The sequence below is a fragment of the Lolium perenne genome, chromosome 3 (assembly GCF_019359855.2).
Source record: "Lolium perenne isolate Kyuss_39 chromosome 3, Kyuss_2.0, whole genome shotgun sequence".
Lineage (NCBI taxonomy): Eukaryota > Viridiplantae > Streptophyta > Magnoliopsida > Poales > Poaceae > Lolium > Lolium perenne.
In genome coordinates this window covers 243,213,591-243,236,157 of record NC_067246.2, presented here as the reverse complement: position 1 = coordinate 243,236,157, position 22,567 = coordinate 243,213,591, and the positions used below count along the sequence as shown (strand labels likewise).

The 22,567-nt window shown below is 45.4% G+C and overlaps 2 protein-coding genes across 3 annotated transcripts; both read left to right on the top strand.

The window, feature by feature from the left end:
* The first annotated feature begins 399 nt into the window (after positions 1-399).
* On the top strand, positions 400-4,964 carry LOC127343779 (proline-rich receptor-like protein kinase PERK8). Its single transcript, XM_051369963.2, has 8 exons — positions 400-1,900; positions 2,012-2,419; positions 2,520-2,603; positions 2,690-2,760; positions 2,854-2,930; positions 3,035-3,182; positions 4,296-4,457; positions 4,544-4,964. The coding sequence occupies exons 1-8, from the start codon at positions 1,063-1,065 to the stop codon at positions 4,727-4,729; spliced, it is 1,974 nt and encodes a 657-aa protein (XP_051225923.1). The 5' UTR covers positions 400-1,062; the 3' UTR covers positions 4,730-4,964.
* Positions 4,965-8,816: 3,852 nt separating this feature from the next.
* On the top strand, positions 8,817-15,895 carry LOC127343780 (CSC1-like protein RXW8). 2 transcript variants are annotated; one of them, XM_051369965.2, is made up of 12 exons: positions 8,827-8,964; positions 9,063-9,126; positions 10,033-10,397; positions 10,686-10,832; positions 11,083-11,146; positions 11,235-11,444; positions 12,985-13,182; positions 13,274-13,572; positions 13,837-14,113; positions 14,270-14,545; positions 15,015-15,248; positions 15,323-15,895. In XM_051369965.2, the coding sequence occupies exons 3-12, from the start codon at positions 10,117-10,119 to the stop codon at positions 15,632-15,634; spliced, it is 2,298 nt and encodes a 765-aa protein (XP_051225925.1). In that variant the 5' UTR covers positions 8,827-8,964; positions 9,063-9,126; positions 10,033-10,116; the 3' UTR covers positions 15,635-15,895. The 2 variants fall into 2 exon arrangements, with proteins under 2 accessions (XP_051225924.1, XP_051225925.1); XM_051369964.2 differs by lacking the exon at positions 9,063-9,126 and having other exon boundaries at positions 8,817-8,964.
* The last annotated feature ends 6,672 nt before the right edge of the window (positions 15,896-22,567 follow it).

Genomic DNA, 22,567 nt, shown 5'->3' with positions numbered 1-22,567 from the left:
CGCCGATTTTTAAACCAAATTTTAAACTAGCAGTTATTATTCGGTTTTGGGCTGTTTACAGGCTGAGCTAGATATGCTCTAACATTGTACTAATAAAACAGGGTGTCCCGTTGGGCGCCATGGCCGAGCAGATGGTGGCGTTGGAGATGGCCGTTCGGTGACGTAGCTGTTCCTTTCCGGTTCCCACCGTCCGCGGCGATCGGCGGGCGGCGCAGGGGTGAGAGATGAGGTCAGAGGGCCCGTGGGTGGAGGCAGTAGCGACAATGTGCACGAGAAATGCCTAATTTTCTAGTGCTCTTTTTTCTCCCCAACTCAAGTCCCTATGCCGCTGCACTGTGCTTCACTTCACGCACGGTCCAGCTATTTCCCATATGGACCTGGCACCAACCCCGTCCCGCACACCCAAAAGAGAAAAAAACTAGACTATTTTCTTTCTCCTTGGAAAAGCAAGGAAAGAGAGAGCGAGCGAGCGAGCGAGAAAATTATACTACCACCACCACTACTGCTCTCTCTCTCCACTGTCCAGCCAGGCAGCCACGGACACCAAGGCAGGCAGACGGGGAAGAGGAGCGAGAAAGGGATGACCTCGGCGTGCTGAGCTGAGCTTGCCATAGGTGTGCGGTGCGGCGCTGCATTGCGGTCGGCGACAAGGATCGTCTGCCTGCGTCTCGGATCTTGGCAAGAAGCTGAGCTCGGCAGACTGCTGCTGGCCATTGGCCTGCCCGTCCAGCGCCGCCCTGCGTGATCTGCTGCGCGCCACCGCGCGCGCGCCGCCGCCCCTCTTCGTTGCGTGGGTGCGAGGGTTCGGATCTTGAGGCGGTCGCTGTCGCGAGCCTCCCCTCTCCTCTCCTCCTCCTCCCCAGGGTAGGGTGGGTGGCAGCTCCCGCCCATTCAACCGGTGGTTCGCTCCGCGCCTGATTGGGGACAGCCGGCCGACCGCGTAGGGAGGAGATCTGCCCGTCGCCGCCGACCTGCAGATCCCCTGCCTGCGCCCACGCCCACGCTGCACTGCTGTCGAGATACTTCCGGAGGCTCGCGCTGGCCGTCGGCGCGGATCCATTCATGCCGCCGCAGCCGGCCACGTCGGCGTACGCCGTGCCGCACGGCCAGCCGCAGCCACAGCCCGCGCCGCGCCCGCCAGGCTGCCCCTACTCCTCCTCCGCCTCGGCGCCGCCCGTCTCCACCTCCTACCACTCGCTGCCCCCAGCGACATCCCCTCCGCCGGTAAGCAGCCCCCCTCCAGCCTCCCCGCCGCCCTCGCCATCGCCCTCGTCTCCCCCGCCCGAGCCGACATTGCCGCCGCCACCAGCATTGTCGCCCCCACCACCAGACGCTCCACCTCCAACCGTCCCACCACCGCCCTACGCCGAGCCGCAGGCGCCGCCGCCGCCAACGGCGACCGACCAGCCGCGCGTGCAGCCCCGCGTGTACCCTTCGCCGCCGCCCCCATCCCTCCCCCCGCCCCCGCCCGTAGCCGTCTCGCCACCTGCCCCGCCTCCATCCCACCCACCATCGCCCTCGCCCGCTCCATCCCCAACACCCGCACCCGCGCCGGTCGCGGCCTACTCCCCTCCGCCCCCGCCGCGAGTCGCCCCTCCCCCACCGCCGCCCCACCACCCCAGGCCACATTACGTCACCTCGCGCTCGCCCGTGAGGCCGCATTCAAACTCCACCCGCTCGCCTCCCGGCAACAACATCGAGATATCCAGGGGCACGGCCACCACCATTGTGGCGGTTGCCAGCCTCGCCATGCTCAGCTTCATCGGCGCCACCATCTGGCTCGTCAAGAAGAAGCGCCGCCGGGGAGAGCCTCCTGCAGCGGGACTGCCGACGCAGCAACCACCTCCCCCGCCGCCGCCCAATTACATTCCCTCCTCTGCTGCATCCTCGCTAGCATCAGGTACTACTACAAAACACAACCACCTCACTCAGTATTAATGCATACCTATTTTCGCGTTTGCTAAATTTAGCTGCCCTACACGATGCTCATTATCCGTGTTGTGTTTGCCAGACGGGTTCTACTTGCGATCACCGGGGTATCCATTCATGAGGTCCAGCACCGGGAGCCATGGCTTCCCGTACTCGCCGGCCGACTCCGGGATAGGCTACTCCAGGATGCTCTTCACGCCGGAGAATCTGTCAGCAATCTCAAATGACTATGCGGAGGAGAACCTTTTGGGAGAAGGTGGATTTGGGTGTGTCTACAAGGGCATCTTGCCGGATGGTCGACCTGTGGCTATCAAGAAGCTTAAGATTGGGAATGGGCAGGGCGAGCGAGAGTTCAGGGCCGAAGTTGATACTATCAGCAGAGTACATCATAGACATTTGGTTTCACTGGTAGGTTACTGCGTATCTGAGGGCCAGAGGATGCTTGTTTATGACTTTGTTCCCAATAACACCCTCTATTATCATCTCCATGGTGAGTGAGAACCCCCTTACGTTAATCTTAGCTTCAGCAACACAATGGAATTGTTCATTGGTTACCTGGTCATTAACCATGTTTTTGCTTGAAATTTCAGTAAATGAAGTACCACTTGATTGGCGTACGAGGGTTAAGATTGCGGCTGGAGCAGCTCGTGGAATTGCTTACCTGCACGAAGATTGTAATATTTTCAGACTGAACTCTTTCTTCATTAATCCCTTGAACTAGTGTGGTTTTCTTAGCATTGCTCTTTTTTGTGTTCATCAGGTCATCCTCGGATTATACATAGGGATATTAAATCATCTAATATTTTGTTGGATAACAACTTCGAAGCTCAGGTATGCTTTTACTCGGTGTACCAAAGTTTTTATGTGATTTTTCGGTTTCCTTCTCTTTTCTAAAATTTCTATCTACCTCCCAACGAAATCCAGGTTTCTGATTTTGGGCTTGCAAGGTTAGCGGGTGACACCAATACACATGTCAGTACGCGTGTTATGGGAACATTTGGGTAAGTAATCGTGTAAACATAGCCATAATGCTGCAATCGTCGATCAAAAATTTTGTGGTTAATCTGTGATCTAGAGTACTTACAATGTAATATATCCCCTACAGGTATTTGGCTCCGGAGTATGCATTGTCAGGCAAGTTGACAGCAAAATCTGATTTATATTCTTTTGGAGTGGTTCTTCTGGAACTTATTACTGGAAGAAAACCTGTTGACTCTTCTCAGCCGCTGGGAGATGAGAGTCTTGTCGAATGGGTGAGCTTCTTAAATTTTCTGTACTTGTACGCCCCTCATTTTAGGTCCTAAATATGCATGCATTTTTCACATTCTAAAATATATATTGATTCATATCTTAATTCTAACAAGTAATAACTGACATTGTCGTGTTTCCCACCTATGTTACTTAGATGCTTCTAAATTTGGTTGATTTCCTGTCCATAGTACTAGTGTACCACGTAGTTGTTTTTGATCAATGCACTTGCTGAGATGAAACATTCCAGATTCTAGGGCATGATATCATGCAGCATCTAAAGCCCTGGTGGGGCCTTCCCTAGATCACCTCTTTCACTACAAAGTTGAACCCTTGGGTGCTTTTATTACAAGTTCACGCCTGCTGGCTGTTGTAATTTGTTAGTCCTCACATTGGACCAGTTTCCATAGCATGTCGACTGAGAAAGTGATCTGGAGAGAACCAAGTTAGCTGAAAAGTTCCAGGCATTGGAGCTTTAGTAAAAAGTAGGCAACCAGACTATTCTTCCAGAGTGGCAAACAGAAAGTGGATAGAATGCTATTTAATGCAGTCTTCATGCTGTGATGAGTCATGAAAGAAGCTAGATGAGGACTTGGCAAGGGCTCAAGCAGCTTGAACAAGGACCAGGAGAAATATACAAATTATCCTAATACCTTGAGATGTGTGCTGTGAGTCTGTGAAGCAATTATAAGAGGAATTGATGCATCACACAAATGTGATGTCAGTGCTCTAAATGCATTCCCTTGTTTGCTATTGTCTAGTGTTCAGGGTTTGTGATTTGCATAATTTTCCGAATAGGTGTGGTTGCGTAATGGTAGATGCTGGTAATCCTAATCCATAATTGGCTGGCTGGGAAGTTGCTATGTCTTTTTTGTTTAGAAGTGGAGAGTTGCTATGTCTTTTTTTATTTAGAAGTGGAGAGTTGCTATGTCTACTATGAACAACAATATGGACAAAGATGGGTTACAACAAAGAGTTGGGACCTACTTGGCTTGATAAACCTTTTGTTCAGTTTTGAGCAAAGCAACGGAAATGGAATTTTTCATCTTTAATCATGAGACTAGGACCAGCTTTTCGGGGCATGATCTTACTCAAACTTCTCTTGCTTAAATTTTCAGGCTCGGCCCTTTCTCACGGATGCAATTGAACATCGAGTATTTGGTGACCTTCCTGATCCAAGGATGGAAAACAAGTTTGAAGAAAATGAGATGTTTCACATGATAGGAGCTGCAGCTGCATGCATTCGGCATTCTGCAGTGATGAGACCTCGAATGGGGCAGGTAAGAAACCTTTCATTCCAACTCATTTTTGAATGAAATTGAACCAAAGGACTGAGCCGTCACCATGTATTCTTTGTTCATCTCAGGTGGTAAGAGCATTGGATAGTTTAGCCGACTCTAACCTAAACAATGGCCTTCAACCTGGCCGGAGCGAGGTATTCTTAGAACCACGAACGGAAGAGATTAGATTGTTCCAGCTGAGAGAATTTGGCAGCCGGGATTGTAGTGACGACTTGAGCCAAGCTAGCTGGAGAAGTCGGAGAGATCTGTAAAGAGCGTCGGTACACGATCATTAACAATTTTTTTGGTCATTCTTTACATGTAATTATCTCTTTTACATGATTTTTTTTCTCCCTGACCGCAATTCTTGTTCCCCTCGAAGTAAATTTTGCATTCTTTCAGGAGTTAAGTAAATTCCTTCTTTCTTTTTCTGGTGAAATGAAGAATATACAGAAAGTTTGCCTTCTGGCATTCCCAGATAAAAATAACTGTAATATGTTCTCTGTTTTCTGGTGAGGCCAGATTGCTGCCTTGCACTGCAAAGGTTTTCGACCGCAAAAGCTGGTTGACTCAGGCCTTGTATTAAGCACAAGTACAATAATTAGTATGCATGTTAGTAGCAGTAATGATTATCCCTGAATGTAATCCAGTGGATCTTATGCTCAATCATTCAAGCCGGTGGGAACTTCCCTGTCTCGTTCCTCGCCCCTGCCACTTGTGGTGGTTGCTGTGTCACCTGCCTGGAAAAACATCTTCAGTCTGATGCTTTGATATGATAGATCGTTGAGATTTCTTCTCGTGGATTTCATTTCTCTCGCGTTCATCTGTCGGTTGACGATTAAATGCCTAATAATTTGGAGTGGCTGCCGCATGATGGGAAAAGGGAACCGGTGGCAGATGGTAATGTAGCACCAAGAAATATGCGCACGATCTGCACTGGGCTGTCGGTTGGCATCGACATCCATTTTTCTTCACTATTTGTTCAACATGTGCATGTGCATGGGCATACGTCGGGCCGGGCCAGAAAAAAAGCAGGAACCTAAAGAACTAGGCCCAGACTTGGTTAAACGGCCCAAAAGCCCGCCTCTTCCTTAATGCGCCCATCTGTGAAGCCTAGGCCCACCCGACCCAGCCGCCAGCCTAAATTTCAGGCCCATGCCCGGTATATACGGGCCGGGCTGCTCATGCCAAGTTATATTTCAACTGCACTGCCGCCTGGAAGGAGGGTTGCATTGTGGCCTGTGGGAACCTGGCTGATAACACCCCACAAGTTCGAAAATGTTCTGATTAAAAAACGGAAAAAAATGTTCACATTTTTAAAAATTTCATATTCAACATATATTTAATGTTTAAAAAATATTCAAATTTTTAGAAACAAAGTCAAAATTTGAAAATTGTTCAAATTTTGAAAGATCATTCAATTTTAAAACAAATCAAAATTTGAAAATATTCATATTAAAAAACATAAAAGCATATAAAAAATGTAAAGGAAAAGGAAATAAAAAGAGAAAACAGAAAAAACAGAAAAAAAAGTCTCACGAACCATCTCAACCCATTTGTTCCTCACCTTATTCATCAGGATAAAATAAAGCAAGAAGTAAATGATGCTGGAAATCACACATAGCTCCCAAGCTCTAGTGATCTCATTTAAAAAGAAAAAACCAAGAAGTGTATTTTAGGTCCCAAAATGTTCTGAAAAAACATATAAGTACATATACATGCCTACTATACACAATCAAATTTACAGCGAAATATCTTCTCATATATGATCTACACACAAAAGAAAAAGACAAATGTTGAAAGTAATATGAGTTCCTTGCCACAATTTCGTGAGTTTTGCGTAGCATACAATACAACACATTATCTACCAAAACACTAAAAGATGAAGATAACATACGATATGTATCCACATAAATTTTGGCCTTTTTGAAACATAAATTTACATTTATAGTTTAAAAAATACCAGATCACTCGAACTCGTGAGCCAAAACATCCCTCAGTAGCCAGTGGAGCCAAAACATAGTATCTTGATACTTGTGCGCGGATTTTTTTCACGAAAATGATAAAATATCTAAATGACAGTATAATGATTGGATTTTTACTGTTCAAAGAAATACAAATTTTCATTTTCCATTTTTGTGTGTGTAGGCCACCGATGATCGTATTTTGCCATGAAAGTTTGCAGCGGTAGTATCAAGGTAATATATAAATCCATGGATTATTTTAATTTTTTTCTGAAACTTTCAAATAGTACTTTTTAAAAAGAGTGTGCATGCACCCTTGTCCACCTAATACGGGCCGCCCTCAATACGGCCTATTGATGGTAGCGGCTCCGGATGATGATGGCGGAACCAACCTCGCGGTTGGTGGTGATCTAACCTGCTATAAGTTTGGGGAGACGTACCTACCAGTGAAAATCGAGCCCGACTTTCATCGTTGCAGGCGATGCGGTGCTTGCGCATCGCTACCTTGTTGAAAGCATATTGTTGGTGCATTTTTTGTCCACCTGGGATGCTCTGGGGGAAACCCAAGATCTAGGTTTCCCGGATTGGGTGATGGCGAAGCACATGAAGCTAAAGCTGAGGCTACTAAGTATGAAAAACTAGTTGCAGAGGCAGTTCAAAGAGTTCGAGAATCTCAAGCCTTCTCCCGCTAGGGCATCGTTTTTGGAGCAGATGCTAGTTGGAGGGGCTCTGAGGTAGAGAGGCATGGTTCTTACGGCGTCGATGATTGTGGGTCGCGGCACGTGGCGCCGCGGTGTCTCGATGGAGGACGCATGCTGAGGTATGCACACAAGGAGAAGGCGTTGTCTGGCGCCATGGTGGCGTCATCAACAGGATCAACGAAGTTTCTGCGGATCTTAACCATGGAGATTACTCAGGTGATTCGATGGCACATTTGTAGACATCATGTGCTTGATAAGAGTCTGCTAAATTTGATGAGTGCACTTGTTTTCCCTATAGGGTTTCTCGGGCTATGCGATATATTTCCAGTTCTAAATTGATGAAAAGATTTCGTTGTTCTTCTGGGCGTAAGGTCTTGTTGACATGATATTCACCCATTATCGGGTCCGTTGGTGTTGTACGGAGGCTTAATGTTTTTATGTATTATCTTTTCCGTCCTTTGTTGAATAAATTAATAAAGAATGATGTATGTATCTTTTCGATGCAGAGGCCGGAGGTCTCATCCTCTATTTCAAAAAAGTGTATATAATTATTATACGTGAATACACATTAATTTAAAGTTAAATAAGTAAATTATAAGCAACTACGGTTAGAATATGGCCCATGTAACTCATGAGTGAAATATGTCATGATTTTTCATTGGAAAAGACAATTTTTTAGTTGCCCTGGCTATACTTCCGCTTATGACTTAGGCGAGTCGTTAGTTCATTGCCTAAGGGCATCGCCAATGGTGGGCCGTTAACAACTCTTTGCTATTATTTTAAAATATTTTTACCTATGCAAAAAAAAAATTGTTTAAAAAGTATGCAGCCAGAGACCAAACTAGGGAGCCGTTGGGTGTACTCCCATCCGCTATAATATGTAGATATCATATAAAAATATTTTTTTTGATGAATCTAACGGTGTTGAGTTTAGATTGTACATATTAACATGTTTTTCTAAAAACTTGATCAAACATTATGTAGTTTGACTTTTCAAAAAAAAAAAAACCATAATCTTTAAAACGAAGGTAATACATGGCCAACCTTTCTCTTTGCACATTACTAGCTACGGCCGATTGGTGGAGAATATCTCCGGCCGGGCGGGCCGACACGCGCCAACCAAGCCGAAACCTTTGAATATTGTTGGCGCGCATCAGCGTTTCTGTACCAGGGATGAGTTTTCTATGGAAGCAAGAGGCCGACATCGATCACGTACGTACCCACTCCCGTTCTCTCCCCATTCTTCCTCAGGAAACGTCATGATTTTGAAACTGTGTAACGCGTTGGTGAAAATCAATCCTTCCGTCGCTGTTTATAGCTCACCTGCTCCTCCCGGAATTAATACGTGCTTGGAGTATAGCCAAGACTCATGAAGGAATTAGGTTGGAAATCCTGCACGCCTAACAATTTCTTAAAAAAAAAACTCGTCGGCGGCAGCAAAGCACGCTTAACATCGTTCCACGTGGTCGGATCTGGACCATGTCCAAACGATCCCGACGGCTCAGCGGCGTGCGTAGGCACAAGTCAGTCACGGATCCGGTCCGGCCCACGTGGCGGCCCGGCCCGCGGTCACTGCTTGTGGGCCCGGAGAATTGACCAGCGCACACCACGTTCCCCTGGGCCCGGCCGCCGTCGCTGACAAATCTCCTCCACCATTTATTTTATTCTGTTTTTTTTTTTTATATTACGAACAACAAAGAGTAGATGGACTCCCAGGAAAGAGTAGACAAACTTGGAATCCATTAACTCCTCTCGCTCTCGCTCGGCTGCCCGGCCGAGCAATCTCCGGCCACCAGTTTCGGCCGCCCCAGCTCCGTCGCCATTGCCGCGCCGCTGGTCCAGGTAGGCGGCTCGCTTCGCTCCTCCTCCGCCTCGCCCCCTCTCCGCCGACGCCTCTGTTTTCCTGACGAATTTCGGTGGCCGCTTAATTAACGGCGTAGGGTTCTGCCGGGCTGCTCGCTTCGCTTGCTTGATCTGGCCGGCGGCCGGCCGGTCGAGTTGGAGGTAACTTGACTCCTCTTCCTCGTGCGCTCTCCGTTAGTTCGGCAGATTAGTTCCAGTTCCGCGCGCGCAATCCTCGTCCGAGGCCCAGCGAGAGGATGCGGCACGCAAAGCCAATTCTCGGTTCTATTTGCGCGGTCCACGTTTTATCCCCGCATTCTGTTCGTCGATGGACTCGCTCGCGAGTTCCGGAATTCTATCTACTACCACGATTTCGCATGGTTTCGGCGAGGTTTCATGTTACTTTTAGTAAGTTCGGAAGCCGTTTCCTCATGAAGGCGAACGCACCCCCCTCCAATTTTGTATGGTTCGTGTTGTTAGGTTTTTTTGGTTATATGAGGATTTGCGGCGGGATAGCAAAGCATAGTGTTGCTGGCGCGGGCACGCCAACTGATCCCAGAGAATTATCGAGTCTAGCCTACCTGTTGCTAACTGAACCGGACAGCTCCGATTCGTCCAACTCCAGTTTGCAATGCTGACGGTGCTGTGCTCCCCCATCATATCTGCTGTCCTGAGCTTTATCTGGACACAAGAGCTTCGAGTGTACTCGCTTTTTAATATGTTTATTATTTAACCCATTGAACTGTATATTGCGGAACCACTTCAGCAGACAGATTTTAGGCATAAGCCGCCACACTACATAAGTTTGAGTCCACCTATGTCCAAACGACAGCTTTAAGACAACTGGAGAGAAATAAAATATGCATGTACCAGCACTTCGATCGAATCAGGGCTAGTTTCTGGTTGCATTGCTGTGCTCGGGTTGTATAGCCAGTTCTGGGAGTGTCTTACACATGGAATTGTTTTTCTGGACATTGGGAACTGGCAGCGCTGCCATTGGTGCAGTTTAGAATTCAGTCTGTAGAATAAATGTGTTAAACAGCATCTCCCTCTTCCTGTACCCTGTAGGTGCTGAGGAGATCAAGGATCATGCTTCTGCGCGTATTCAGATGACATATCGTGTGTTGTGTGTGACTGGCTCAATAGGAAGCCATGAAGATCAGCGCACTCCTCACCTCTGCAGGCATCAATGTTGGACTTTGTGTGCTCTTTCTGTCGCTCTACTCTGTTCTGAGAAAGCAGCCAGCTAACATCAGGGTCTACTTCGGACGGAGGGTTGCTGAGGACCATAATCCGCTCCGAGAGGGTTTTATTTTGGAGAGGTTTGTTCCATCCGCTGGCTGGATCGTGAAAGCCCTGCGGTGTACCGAGGAAGACCTCTTGGCAGCTGCAGGGTTGGATGCTGTTGCTTTCAATCGAATGCTAGTATTCAGGTAACACCGAATTTCGTCTTGACATCCATGTGTCCCTTCGTATCATTATTATGTTGGTTAGAAGACATTGAATCCTGATTCATGAGCTTGTTAGCATCTACATATGAGCTTAATCAGAAGGAGGCAAACTTGTAGCTCTGCCAGCTGTAAATAAAATATGACTTCTTAACATGCTATTATGCAGATTTATAGATCCCTCCTATTTGCTGTTTTCTGTTATACTCCTTTTTTTCCATTACTTTAACCGAAGACTCCAATATAGAACACTGATACATTCGTTTTCTGCAGCATACGCATCTTTTCCCTAGCTGCCCTTCTGTGTGTGTTTGGAATCCTTCCACTGAATTATTTTGGAAAGAATATACATCATCTTAAGATTCCTTCAGAAGAATTGGATATCTTCACAATTGGGAATGTGGAAGTGCAATCAAGATGGTGAGCTGAGATTTTTTTTTGACCTGGGAGAAATTTATTTTAAGTTTATCATAAGGTGGTTTTATGAAGGCTGAAATTGTATATTTATTTGTGCTTTGCTGCTTTCATTATAAAGTGGTATCCTGCTTTGCCTCTAACTGGACTTGATTACTTCAGTGTATATCTCCACTCTTCAAAACATGAGAAACTAACATGCATGTTAGAAATATACATACTTCTGTATTAATTTTATGGACCGATTGCATTGCAGGCTTTGGGTTCATTGTTTAGTCCTCTACATAATATCTGGAGTAGCTTGCATTCTCCTATATCTTGTAAGTTCTTTGCTCACAGAAAGTACGGAGTATTCTAGATCCATATTGAGGAGCACATCTAATGTTGTTTTTCTACTTGATCTAATAGGAGTACAGGCACATTGCTAGGCTGAGGCTCCTTCACCTTAAACGTGCAACACCCAATCCAGGACAATTTACTGTGCTTGTTCGTGGAATACCAAAGAAAACAAAAGAATCCTGCAGTAGTGATGTTGATGATTTCTTCACGAAGTATCATGCATCAAGTTACCTATTCCATCAAGTTGTTTACAAAGCTGGTAAAGTTCAGAAGATAATGGTAAGCAATTTTCATACAACATCTATTTGTGCTTAGAGGGTACGGGATGAGGAGAATGCAACATAATTGCTAAGGTGCATAGTATTTTATACTATTTTAATATTTTTTATGATTTAACCTTTTTAGTCTTAGGCTTACTTATCTTGTGGTTCCATAATCACTATGGAGCATAATTAAGGGGTACTACCTCCCTTCCAAAAAGCAAGGCCTATAAATCTCGTCAAAAGTCAAAATTTGCTAAGTTTGACCAAATATAGACAAGAAAGTATCAATAATCACAATATTTGGTAAATACACAGTGAAAATATATTTTGTGATGGATCTATTGATATTGGTTTAGTATTGTAGAAGTTCATCTTTTTTGTCTAAAAAGTAAAAACATGATCAAACTTAGACAACATTGAATTTTGTTTTATGGAACAAAAGGCAGTAGCTAGTTATGATACTGTACATTCCTTCCTTTTTCTAGAAACCGTCACGAGCTCTGCCTTTTGATTAAGAAGATTATAGTTGCCTTAATCAGGAAAGCTGGACGAAAACCAAATACGAAGGACACAAAGCCCCCATTGGTCAACAAAGCGAGAATTATATAGAAAAACACCACCACTGCACTAACACGAACTAAAGCCGCCAAAAATCTGCCCCCCGCATCTTGTCCCCATCGCACCTGCCACTGAGCAAGCCAGATCTGGCATGACCCGCTCAGAGATTGGCAACAAATAACCTGGCATGCCCCAAAGGAGCACCGAAGACGCCTCGTCAGAAGAACCTCACCACCACACCACAGGCTCTGCTGAGAGGGAAGAGAAATCAAAGCCGCTGCCGAAAGCCACCCCGAGCGTGCCTCCAAAACCCTGTCCATGTGTCCCATCCATAGCTTTCTATCCTCCGAGGACTGGCACTACCCGTGGGCTGTAACTGCCAGCTTGCGAACCCCACGTACGCCCACCCGCCACGTCCTACGCAGCCCCTTCACCACCTTCCCAGCCCGTTGCCCAGAAATCTTCTGCCCACAAGTAGGTCGCAATGCCACACGAATCGACCGCCTCGTAGCCCAAGCCACACTGGATGACTGAAGCCCGCCACCCCAACACCCACGCCAAGTTAACTCCACCAGCCGCATCGGCCAAGGCTATGGTCTTGCCGCTCTCGCAGCACAGACAACCACTCAATCGGCACAAAGTTGCCGCTCTTTCTCTTGGAGCCACCCCCACAGCGCTACTTCCGGAGCTGCTGCCCAAACATCCGAGCCTGCCTCTGCAGAAGCACTGGATCACCACCCAACGCCGCCGGCCCAGCAACATTCCTTTTCCATGTGATATTTTTTTCTTCTCCATGATTTTGTGGGATGGTTTAAATAACTTGTGTTATATCTCTACTTTTATCTGCACATGTGATATTGCATATTTCCTCCCATATAATAAATTTTGTTTTTCTGTGAATCAGTCATAAACCATTTGACTTGCTTTTGTGCCGTTTATCCGCTTATAGCAGTATTTTGCTTTCTGCTTTCGGAGTAAAACTGTTTCATATGCTGCAGACTGGTGCAAAGAAAGCATGTAGAAAGTTGAAACATTTCACGGACAGCACAGTAGATCAGAGCTGCAAAGCAATTACATACCGGTGTTGTCTTTGTGGAGCCTCTTCTAATTCGTTCCAGTTGTTGCCTACTGACGAAGTTGCACAGAGCAGTGGGAAAGTTGACCTGAATGATTCTAGCTTGATCACAGATAATGAGGTAGGTTCATTTAGCAATCTTACATACGCTAGTTCTTTTACCTTCATCAGTAAGTGTAAATTAGTAGTTTTAATTGTGGAACTTTACACAGGAATGTGCAGCTGCTTTTGTATTTTTCAAAACTCGGTATGGAGCACTTGTTGCATCAGAAGTACTTCAGACATCGAACCCTACGAAGTGGGTTACCGATCGAGCTCCAGAACCAAATGATGTGTATTGGTCAAACATTTGGCTTCCCTATAAGCAGCTTTGGATTCGACGGATAGCTACGCTTCTAGGTTCTATCGTTTTTCTGCTCTTATTTCTGTTACCGGTGACATTTATACGAGGTCTATCTGAGCTAGAGCAGTTGCAGCAGAAGCTTCCTTTCCTTAATGGGTTATTGACGAAGTAAGTACCAACGTTGTACTGGAACTGAACTCTAGTATTGAAGTTCATCTTCATATCAGTTGACTTGTAGAATCTAATATGCACCAGATCACATTTAGATTTAGAACTTGAAATAACATGCAAAATCGTTGATATTTCAACTGATCAACACATTCTAGTTTGCTGTATCTTGTTCTCTGAGATTCTTGAGGCACCATTCATAATAGACATATGGCCTTTTGTTCATTTGAAGGTGGATCCTTTTGACTCATCTTTCATGTGCAGGCCATACATGGTCCAGCTAGTAACTGGATACCTTCCCAGTGTCATCCTGCAAATATTTCTGTACACTGTTCCGCCAATAATGATGTTATTTTCTACATTGGAGGGGCCTACATCTCACAGTGAAAGGAAGAGGAGTGCTTGTTGTAAAGTGCTGTACTTCTTGATTTGGAATATATTCTTTGTTAATATAGTATCTGGTACTGTCATAAAACGATTGAATTTTTTTTCAAGACCGAAAGACATCCCTGTTGAGCTCGCTAGAGTTGTACCTGGGCAGGTAAATCAAGTCTAAATTATATCCTGTCTTCATGCTGCAGAAATACCATTTTGCTTCTGGAAATATCAGTGGTTTAAAATTCACAAAGGAGAGGCTTGTTGCATGTATACTATTTCCTTTCTAAAAACTTGCTCCTTAAATCTGTTTTCGTTTCAGGCTACCTTCCTCATCACCTATGTTCTGACTTCAGGGTGGGCCAGTTTGTCATCTGAACTTATGCAACTCTTTGGTCTGATATGGAACTTTATAAGGAAATATATTCTGAGAATGAAAGAAGATACAGAGTTTGTGCCCTCATTTTCTTATCACACAGAAGTACCGAAGGTTTTGTTGTTTGGACTATTGGGCTTCACATGCTCTGTACTGGCACCTTTGATCTTACCTTTTCTGCTTGTATACTTCTTCCTTGGTTATGTTGTATACCGCAATCAGGTGAGATACTAAAGGTGGTCCTATATGTTGGGTTCTATTTTTTTGTACAACCATGTTTCAGTTATAGGTGAACAATCTTGCAGTAGCTTGCACTGCTATGCGTGAATTAAAATAGGAAATATGCACTACATTTCTTGGCGTCAACAATAACAACAACATAAAAGCCATTTTTCCAAACAAGTTGGGGTAGGCTAGATATGAAACCCAACAGAAACATAGGAAAACCAAAAGAAAAGGAGAGAAAACAATTAAATAATGAACATGTAAAATAAGATTATGGCACATGAATTGCTAATTTCCATGCAGTCCTATCAAGAGCCAAATCTCTAGGAACATTCCACAATCACGTATTTATTCTGGCACATGAATACTACATTTCTTGTCAACTTGATAAAATACGATCACGTATTTATTTGCTAGGTTTGAATCCTACCAGTTCCACATGCTAATGATCTTTATATGTTTTCAGCTGCTGAATGTATACCGCACAAGATATGACACAGGTGGTCTGTACTGGCCAATTGCGCACAACACAGTGATCTTCTCTCTCGTCCTCACCCAGATCATCTGCCTCGGCGTATTTGGCCTCAAAGAATCACCAGTAGCTGCAGGCTTCACCATACCTCTTATCATCCTTACCCTTTTGTTCAATCAGTACTGCAGAAAACGACTTCTTCCGCTCTTCAAAACTTTTCCCGCACAGGTTATTATCACTTCTGTAATATCCTATGGAGACGAACCTAGGTCTGTTTTATTGATGGTTTGCTCTGAGTGCAGGATCTAATCGACATGGACAGGGAAGATGAGCAGTCGGGAAGGATGGAACACATCCACCACCGACTCCATACCTCGTACTGCCAGTTCCCAGACACTGAAGATATACAACTGGAGAAAATTCATATTGCTGGAAATGGCGAGGATGAAAATTGTAGCTCAGGCGAGTCCAACAGCAAAGAAACCTGTGAGGACCAGCAGCCCAGAAGGGACCTGTCTCACCCAACGCTGAAGGGACTCCCTGTAAGCCGTCTGCAGAATGCCGTGAGGTCCATCACATTCCTCATTAGGTTGCAGAAGAGGGGTCTATCGTGATGGCGAAATCGATAACTAACTGACTAACTAAATGCTAACCCCTCCACGTGTTGGCTCGTGTAAATGTAGAGCGACATATGCCATACAAGTATATAGGGAAATTGGGTTTTAGATAGGAACACATAGGTAAGTGAAGCATCATTATACATGCGAGACTATGGATCAACTCCAATGAGAGGGGAAATCCATGCAAAACAATTGACTTTACAAGCTCACTCCTTGCAGCTTGTTGCTTCAATTTTCAATTGGGGTTTTATTTCATCAGAAGTTTTAATTTGCTGAATTAGTCTACCCATTGAACCTTTCACCTCACATACCTTCAAGTTAAGGATGTAGAAGTGGAATAAGTGGGATAGGAACATTTGACTTCATTTGACTGCTTTTGACTCTTCTTCCGTCTTAGTAAATTCAGATCTGATTATACCATTTATCCCACTTCCACATCCCTCCTTCAAGTGCCTACCGAGTCCACTGGTCCTGGGACGTTTGAGGCCAGGAGTATGTTTTTGAAATTTTTGCATTAGTGATCCTTCAATGTATATTATGGGCTCAGCATCCTTCCAGATGATATAGGTTAACTTGCTGCATTTGGTGTGTACAAGTATGTTCCAAATTTTTATCATCTACATATTATTAACGGTTGTATTTGAGAACAAATGATAGAGTTTAAATTTACCATGCGTACCAGCAGGGGAGATATGTCATGCAAAGAAGGGAACTTCGTAGGTTATCATGCAAAGAAGGGGATTTCGGGGTTGTATTTGGGCGTACCATCTGAAGCAGCAGGTGGTAGATCATGCAAAGAAGAGCACAAGCTTACTTTGGCATTGAAAACTTTGGCGGCATTGCTTGCTCTTAAACTATCACTTGCATGTCCGTGAGCCCTTGGCTTCTTCGTCTTCTTCAAGCGGAAGCTGGCGCTTTTGGCCGTACCTGAGACAACATGAGTGGTGGTAGGCCGGACCCTGCCGTCATCGACTCGGGAAGGAGCCAAGAGAATGTGGTGGCACCTTCTTAGTCCCCATGACGAGGTGTTTGCCCTGCCGCTTGCACTTGGCCGCAATGGCAGGAGACGTGGGTGCTATGGTGGAGGCTCCGTTGGCGGGAGGCGTGGGTTTCACGAGAGCCCCCCCCCCCCCCAATTGGAGTTGCACAATCATGAAATTGGCGGGCGGTGGCACGGGGATGTTCATGGTGATGATTGAGCTACGAGGAGAGGACCGACGACGCGACATCAAGAAGGTCGGCAGTAGTGAGAGGACGGGAAAGAGAGGTGAAATGACCCTCCCACCAAACGTGTGTCGGGAAACTGGAAAACTGGCGTAGAATCATGGTTCAATTTGAGGTTTTCTGTAAAAGATATCGTGGTACTGTTTATTCAAGCAAAACCATACTAGTTGATTTACAGTCTGCCCTCTTGTGGGATATGCTAGATTTGCTCTAAGTCCAGGTTTAATAACTTTGCAGCATATGTTGGGAACTTTTTATCAAAGAACCACAACCTTAGATTCTTTTCCCACAAAACACTGACCTTTGAGATGATTTTTTTATACATAATACGTAATCTCTCCTAAGCCGATTTGATGGCCCATTGGATCCACTTCTTTTTGGCTTTCAGAAAGTCTTCTCCTAGAAACTACTCTCCCTTAACTTCTCCCATAAATTCGTCTCCTAAACTTAGGCTTCTAGGAAAAGCTGAGTGAGAGTAGTTTCCAGGAGAAGTCATCTTAGAAGCTAAAGGAGTGATTTTCTTACCACGATTAGCATAGGAGAAGTGATGTTTTGATTCGTTTACTTGCTTGCCATCTAGGTCAAAATTGTTCAAAAACGGTCTTTGAGAATCCTAAACAAGAAAAGTGAAAGCGAATTCAGGTTTCTACCTTCTAGTATGATATTTGCGAAAATGATTATCTGTTTAGCAGAAAATTATTATGCATTAGAAAAAGGATTACAAAGTTGTAGAGCTATAAGTCAGCTCACAAAACTTGAGCGAGGACTCAAGAGGTAAGGGCCTGGTTGGTTGCTCGCAGCGGTTTTCTCCGTTTCTTCCCCTCGCGTGCAACTTGGCCCAATAGCTACCGTATGGGTAAAAATGAGGTTTGGGCTAGCTTTGTCACTTTGTTAGTTTGGATGCTAGCAATTTTACTTGAGCTGGAATGGGGAAAGGAGAGGCAGTTCGATTGGTAAGCTGTTTTGCGTTTGGAAGAAACATAACATTGTGTTTGGTTATGTGCGGAACGAGGAATGTGATAACCTCTTTCCCAAATGGTGTGGATACCACCCCTTTTCAGCATCAACATAGCACATTCTTTAGTACCACATACCAAACATTCTTAGAATACATTGTTCACTACTACATAGTACACATTGTTCAACAAATAGCAGACATAGTTCATCATGGAATTAAACATAGCACGAGACATAAACATGCACAAAATTCGGTCGTCGATCATGGCAAGGACTGGATGATGCTGCGAGCACCTCTGGAGCACCTCCGTCATGGTGTAGTCAAAGTTGGTGAACTTGAAGACATCGCCCCTGAGCACCTTGAAGGTCATGAAGTAGCCTATCTTGACCTGATGGGCAATGGAAAATCCAGGCCAGCCCTGATCCAGGCAGGTAGTGCCTTTGACGCCCCTCAGCTTCACCATCCAGGAGTTGCCGGTGTTCGTTTTCAGGATGATTATCCCGAGGATGATACCAAGGTAGGGGTGGAAGCCTGTGGAAATTGGCAGCATTTCCAACCCCGGAGACAACACCACTTTGGCAAATTGGGTTGGTCTGATGTCGTCATTGAAATGGCCAACCTTCACATGCCTCCCCCTAGGCCTCTTGGCAGAGCTGCCTTCTCCGGCTGCTCTGTTGGAAGTGCCCTCGCCAAAGACCATGCTAGTTCAACACATCACCATCTTGGAGCACTACAAAAAGAATAAACAATTTCAATGAACACAAATAGATGGAGTTCCAGCCTCATATGATACTATGCTTGTGAGACCAAATGACAAGATGACATAGAAGGCCTCATACCTATGAGCACCACATGCAAAGGGACTGTCTGCAATCTAAGTCTAGTGTACAAGCAGTGTTGCTGCACATAGGACTAGGTTTACAGCCAGTCCCTTGCCTATGATTGTGTCACATTTTAATCATTGACCAAAGTAGAAACATGATTCCAAGAATGATGCAAGCAAAATAATAAGGCCTCAAATATATAATCACCACAATTGATGCTATTTAACCTAGTACAAGACATAATGAGTGTTTGTGCTTTTCTACAAGGTTGGATAGCATCAATTGTGGTGTCATTTGGTTCACAAATCTCATAGGCAATAGCAATGAACAGATCACACAAAATAGTTGGGATCATTGAAAAAATCACCACATGAAGTCAAATTGGATCAAGGTTGATAGATCAAACAACACATAAAGGCTCACTATGCAAACATAGGTTAATTATGGTACATTACATGCTAGGTAATTTTACATCACTCATCACAAGTAGCCCTAATCCTCTTCAGTTTATCCCTATTAATTTAGCAGGTCATACACGGCGTACCCTAACCTTTTTCCTATCTTCCTTTAGTGCCTCATTTTCTTCCCTCAGTGCCTCTCTTTCTCCCTCCCACTCCTCCTTCATAGCCATCACTGTCTCTCTTTCTCCCTCCTACTCCTCCTTCATAGCCATCACTGCCTCTCTTTCTCCCACCCGCTCCTCCTTCCTAGCCCTCAGGATTTGTGCTTGCGTTCTATGCACGTTTTTCAGCATTGCTATCTCGTTCTTCAAACCCTCTAGTTCATATTTGGCTGGGTCCTTGAGGTCATGGAGTTCATATTCGCCCGGTCCTGAACAAACTAGGTACAGTCAAGCTTCATAAATCGTAGCACGAGCAAGTGGAAGAGATGTTTGATCAGAACCTAATGCAACATCAAACAACGGACTTTGATCATGGCACTAGGTTCTGAAAAAGCATCCATCTAGTGGCTTAGCGCTACTATGTAATCGTCGGCATGAACAATAAACCCCCAATCTGCAAAAATGTGAACCTAAAACCTAGATCTGTCCAAAATGGCAGGATCATTGCTGCTAAAACAAGGTCCCAGAACACCTATCCACCGGTTGGAAGCCAATAATGTAGCTAGAAAAGAAAGCAGACCCAAGTATAACCACGGAAGGACCATATCTAGGATGCATGCGCGAAATAACCCTACATCGAACACCGTACAACCATATATCTATGAACAATGAAGCCTAAAAGCTTGGATTAGGGTCTTGCCGCCATGGATGTCCTTGCCGAGCAAAGCTTGAACCGGAGAAAAAGGGGTCCGTGTACACAACGACCAAGATGGCGCCCCGAATTGCTGCTCCTCATTCCTGCTCGCGGTTGTCTTCGATCTACCGGCGGCAGTACAACCGCCGGTGGCGAGAGGAGAGAGGAGGGAGAGGAGAAGGAGAGTGAGAACGGATGAGAGTGAGAGTGGAGAGTGGGTGGTGAGGGAAATTATGACGCACCTTCTCGAGGCGTCTCCCGCTCTTCTCGATGCGTGCAACATCTCCCCCCCCCCCCCCCTCGCGCTCGCCAGCGCCTGGCCGCGGCAAAAACAGTCGAATCGCGCGTTTTCGTCGGTCCATGTTTTCCCTACATCTAGACTGCTTTGAAAACTATGTTGTGCATGAAATCTTTTTTCCTTGTAAGCTACCAAGCGACTATTTTTTATCCCAACTAATGTGAGCCAGTTCATTATTGACAACCAATCAGGCCCTAGAAGAACACAACACCAAGCACAAACAACATTTTCATGGGGAAAACGACTAGTTGCGATGTCGCATCAATCTATGCCCTTTTCTACTCCTACCAGCATCCCTTCTTGCCCCTGCTTTCTTGATGACATTGGATATTCAACGGGCTAATTATACTTGTTAAACAGGCTAACGAGAGATTATGTGTTATCTGCAAACAATTATCGTAAAGTTTGTTTTTTTGTGAATTTTTTTTCTTAGGTCTATCTATCATTCTTGTGAGAAAAAATCTCCAATTTATGGTGTAAAGTGATAAAACGTCCTCTAAAGCTGCATACTAGAGCATCCCCACTCGCGTCCCTCCAAGCGGTCCCCAAAACCTTTTGGGATGCCGCCAGGTACTTAACTGGCTTCAGACTCAAAAGCATTTTTAGTCCGGCGCAGCCCAATACGGTGTCTGGCGCCCTCAGGCCATCCCGCTCCACAGGGGATGCTGCAGGCGCGCAGGACAGAGCGGGGAAATGCATCGCGAGTGGTGGGCCCGATGCGTCATTGACACGGAAGTCTAAAATCCGTTGACTACCTCTGGTCAAGCGACGTTAATGGCCTCACAGCTTTCCGAGGCGGCGCAGTGAAGCGTCTCGTCGCATATGGCCGCGTGGCCATCCGCGCCGGTGTTATTGCGGCCAACGCTCCCTCTGCCAATTCGCTTGCTGCCGCTGCATAAAGAGCCGCCCCTCCTTCCTTCGCGTCCCTTCCACATACCATTCGCGCCACGCCGCTCTCTCGACTGCGCCGCTCTCACGTCCCTTCCTAGATCTCGCAATGTCGTCATCCCGCGCGAATGCCCCCCCCCCCCCCCCCCCCCCCCGCTGTTGGAGATATGCCGAAGAGGCAATAATAAAGTTGTTTATTGTTATATCTTAGTGTTCATGATAAATTTTTACATCCCATGCTATAATTGTATTAACCGGAAACATTAATATTTGTGTGTTTTGTAAACATAAAAGAGTCCCTAGTAAGCCTCTTGTTAAACCAGCTTGTTGATTAAGAGATGATCATGGTTTCCTGATCATGAACATTGAATGTTATTAATAACAAGATCATATTATTAGGTGACTGATGTGAAGGACACACACCCATAGTAAGCATATCATAAGATCAATTCATTAAAGTTCGTCTTGCTATAAGCTTTCGATACATAGTAACCTGATCCTTCGACCATGAGATCGTGTTAATCACTTACACCAGATGGATGCTTTGATAACATCAAATGCCACTTCGTAAATGGGTGGTTATAAAGGTGGTATTAAGTATTCTGAAAGTATAAGTTGAAGCACATGGATCAAGAGTGGGATTTGTCCATCCCGATGACGGATAGATATACTCTAGGGGCCCTCTCGGTGGAATGTCATCCAATTAGCTTGCAAGCATGTGACTAGGTCAGAAGGGATGATGATGTGGGCATTATCCTTCGGGTAACTAGTATTGCGCTACCTCCTACGGCCCAACCAGGGGCCCATGAAGATCATCCACCAACGAAGGTGGGCCGCTATGTCGGTTCCCATGAAGGATTCTTGAAGGACAAGGCAAGAAGATGAAGAAACAAGGAAAGTTTAGATATAGCACTCTTTGTAACCTAGTCGTACCCGGACAGGCTTCTCGAGACCTGGCTCACAGTATGAGGGCCAGGAGAGAGGCTGCCGAGACACACAATCAATCTAGCCATAACCACCGCAAGTCGAGAGTTAGGTCATACACGAACTAGCTTCTCGTCGAGTTCTTGGTTGAAGCCTTCGGCTACCCCATTGTAACCCGATATCCTCAATAATCAAGATCAGACAAGCAGGAAGTAAGGGTTTTACCTCATCGAGGGCCCCGAACCTGGGTAAATCTCTCTCACCGTTTGTTTGGTATCCGATGTCTCGTGTTAGCCTGCAGGATTCCATCAACCCGGCCTAAGCTCCTCAAGGTGGGCATTGCCGAGGAGTACCCTCGATAATTGACATATCACGGTACGAGTAAAGAGTACTTATCGGTAACGAGGTTGAACTAAGTATAGAGATACCAATGATTGAACCTCGGATAAGTAAAGTATCGCGTGAGAAAGGGAATCTGTATCATATGTAAATGGTTGATTCGATCACAAAGTCATCATTGAATATGTGGGAGCCATTATGGATCTCTAGGTCCCG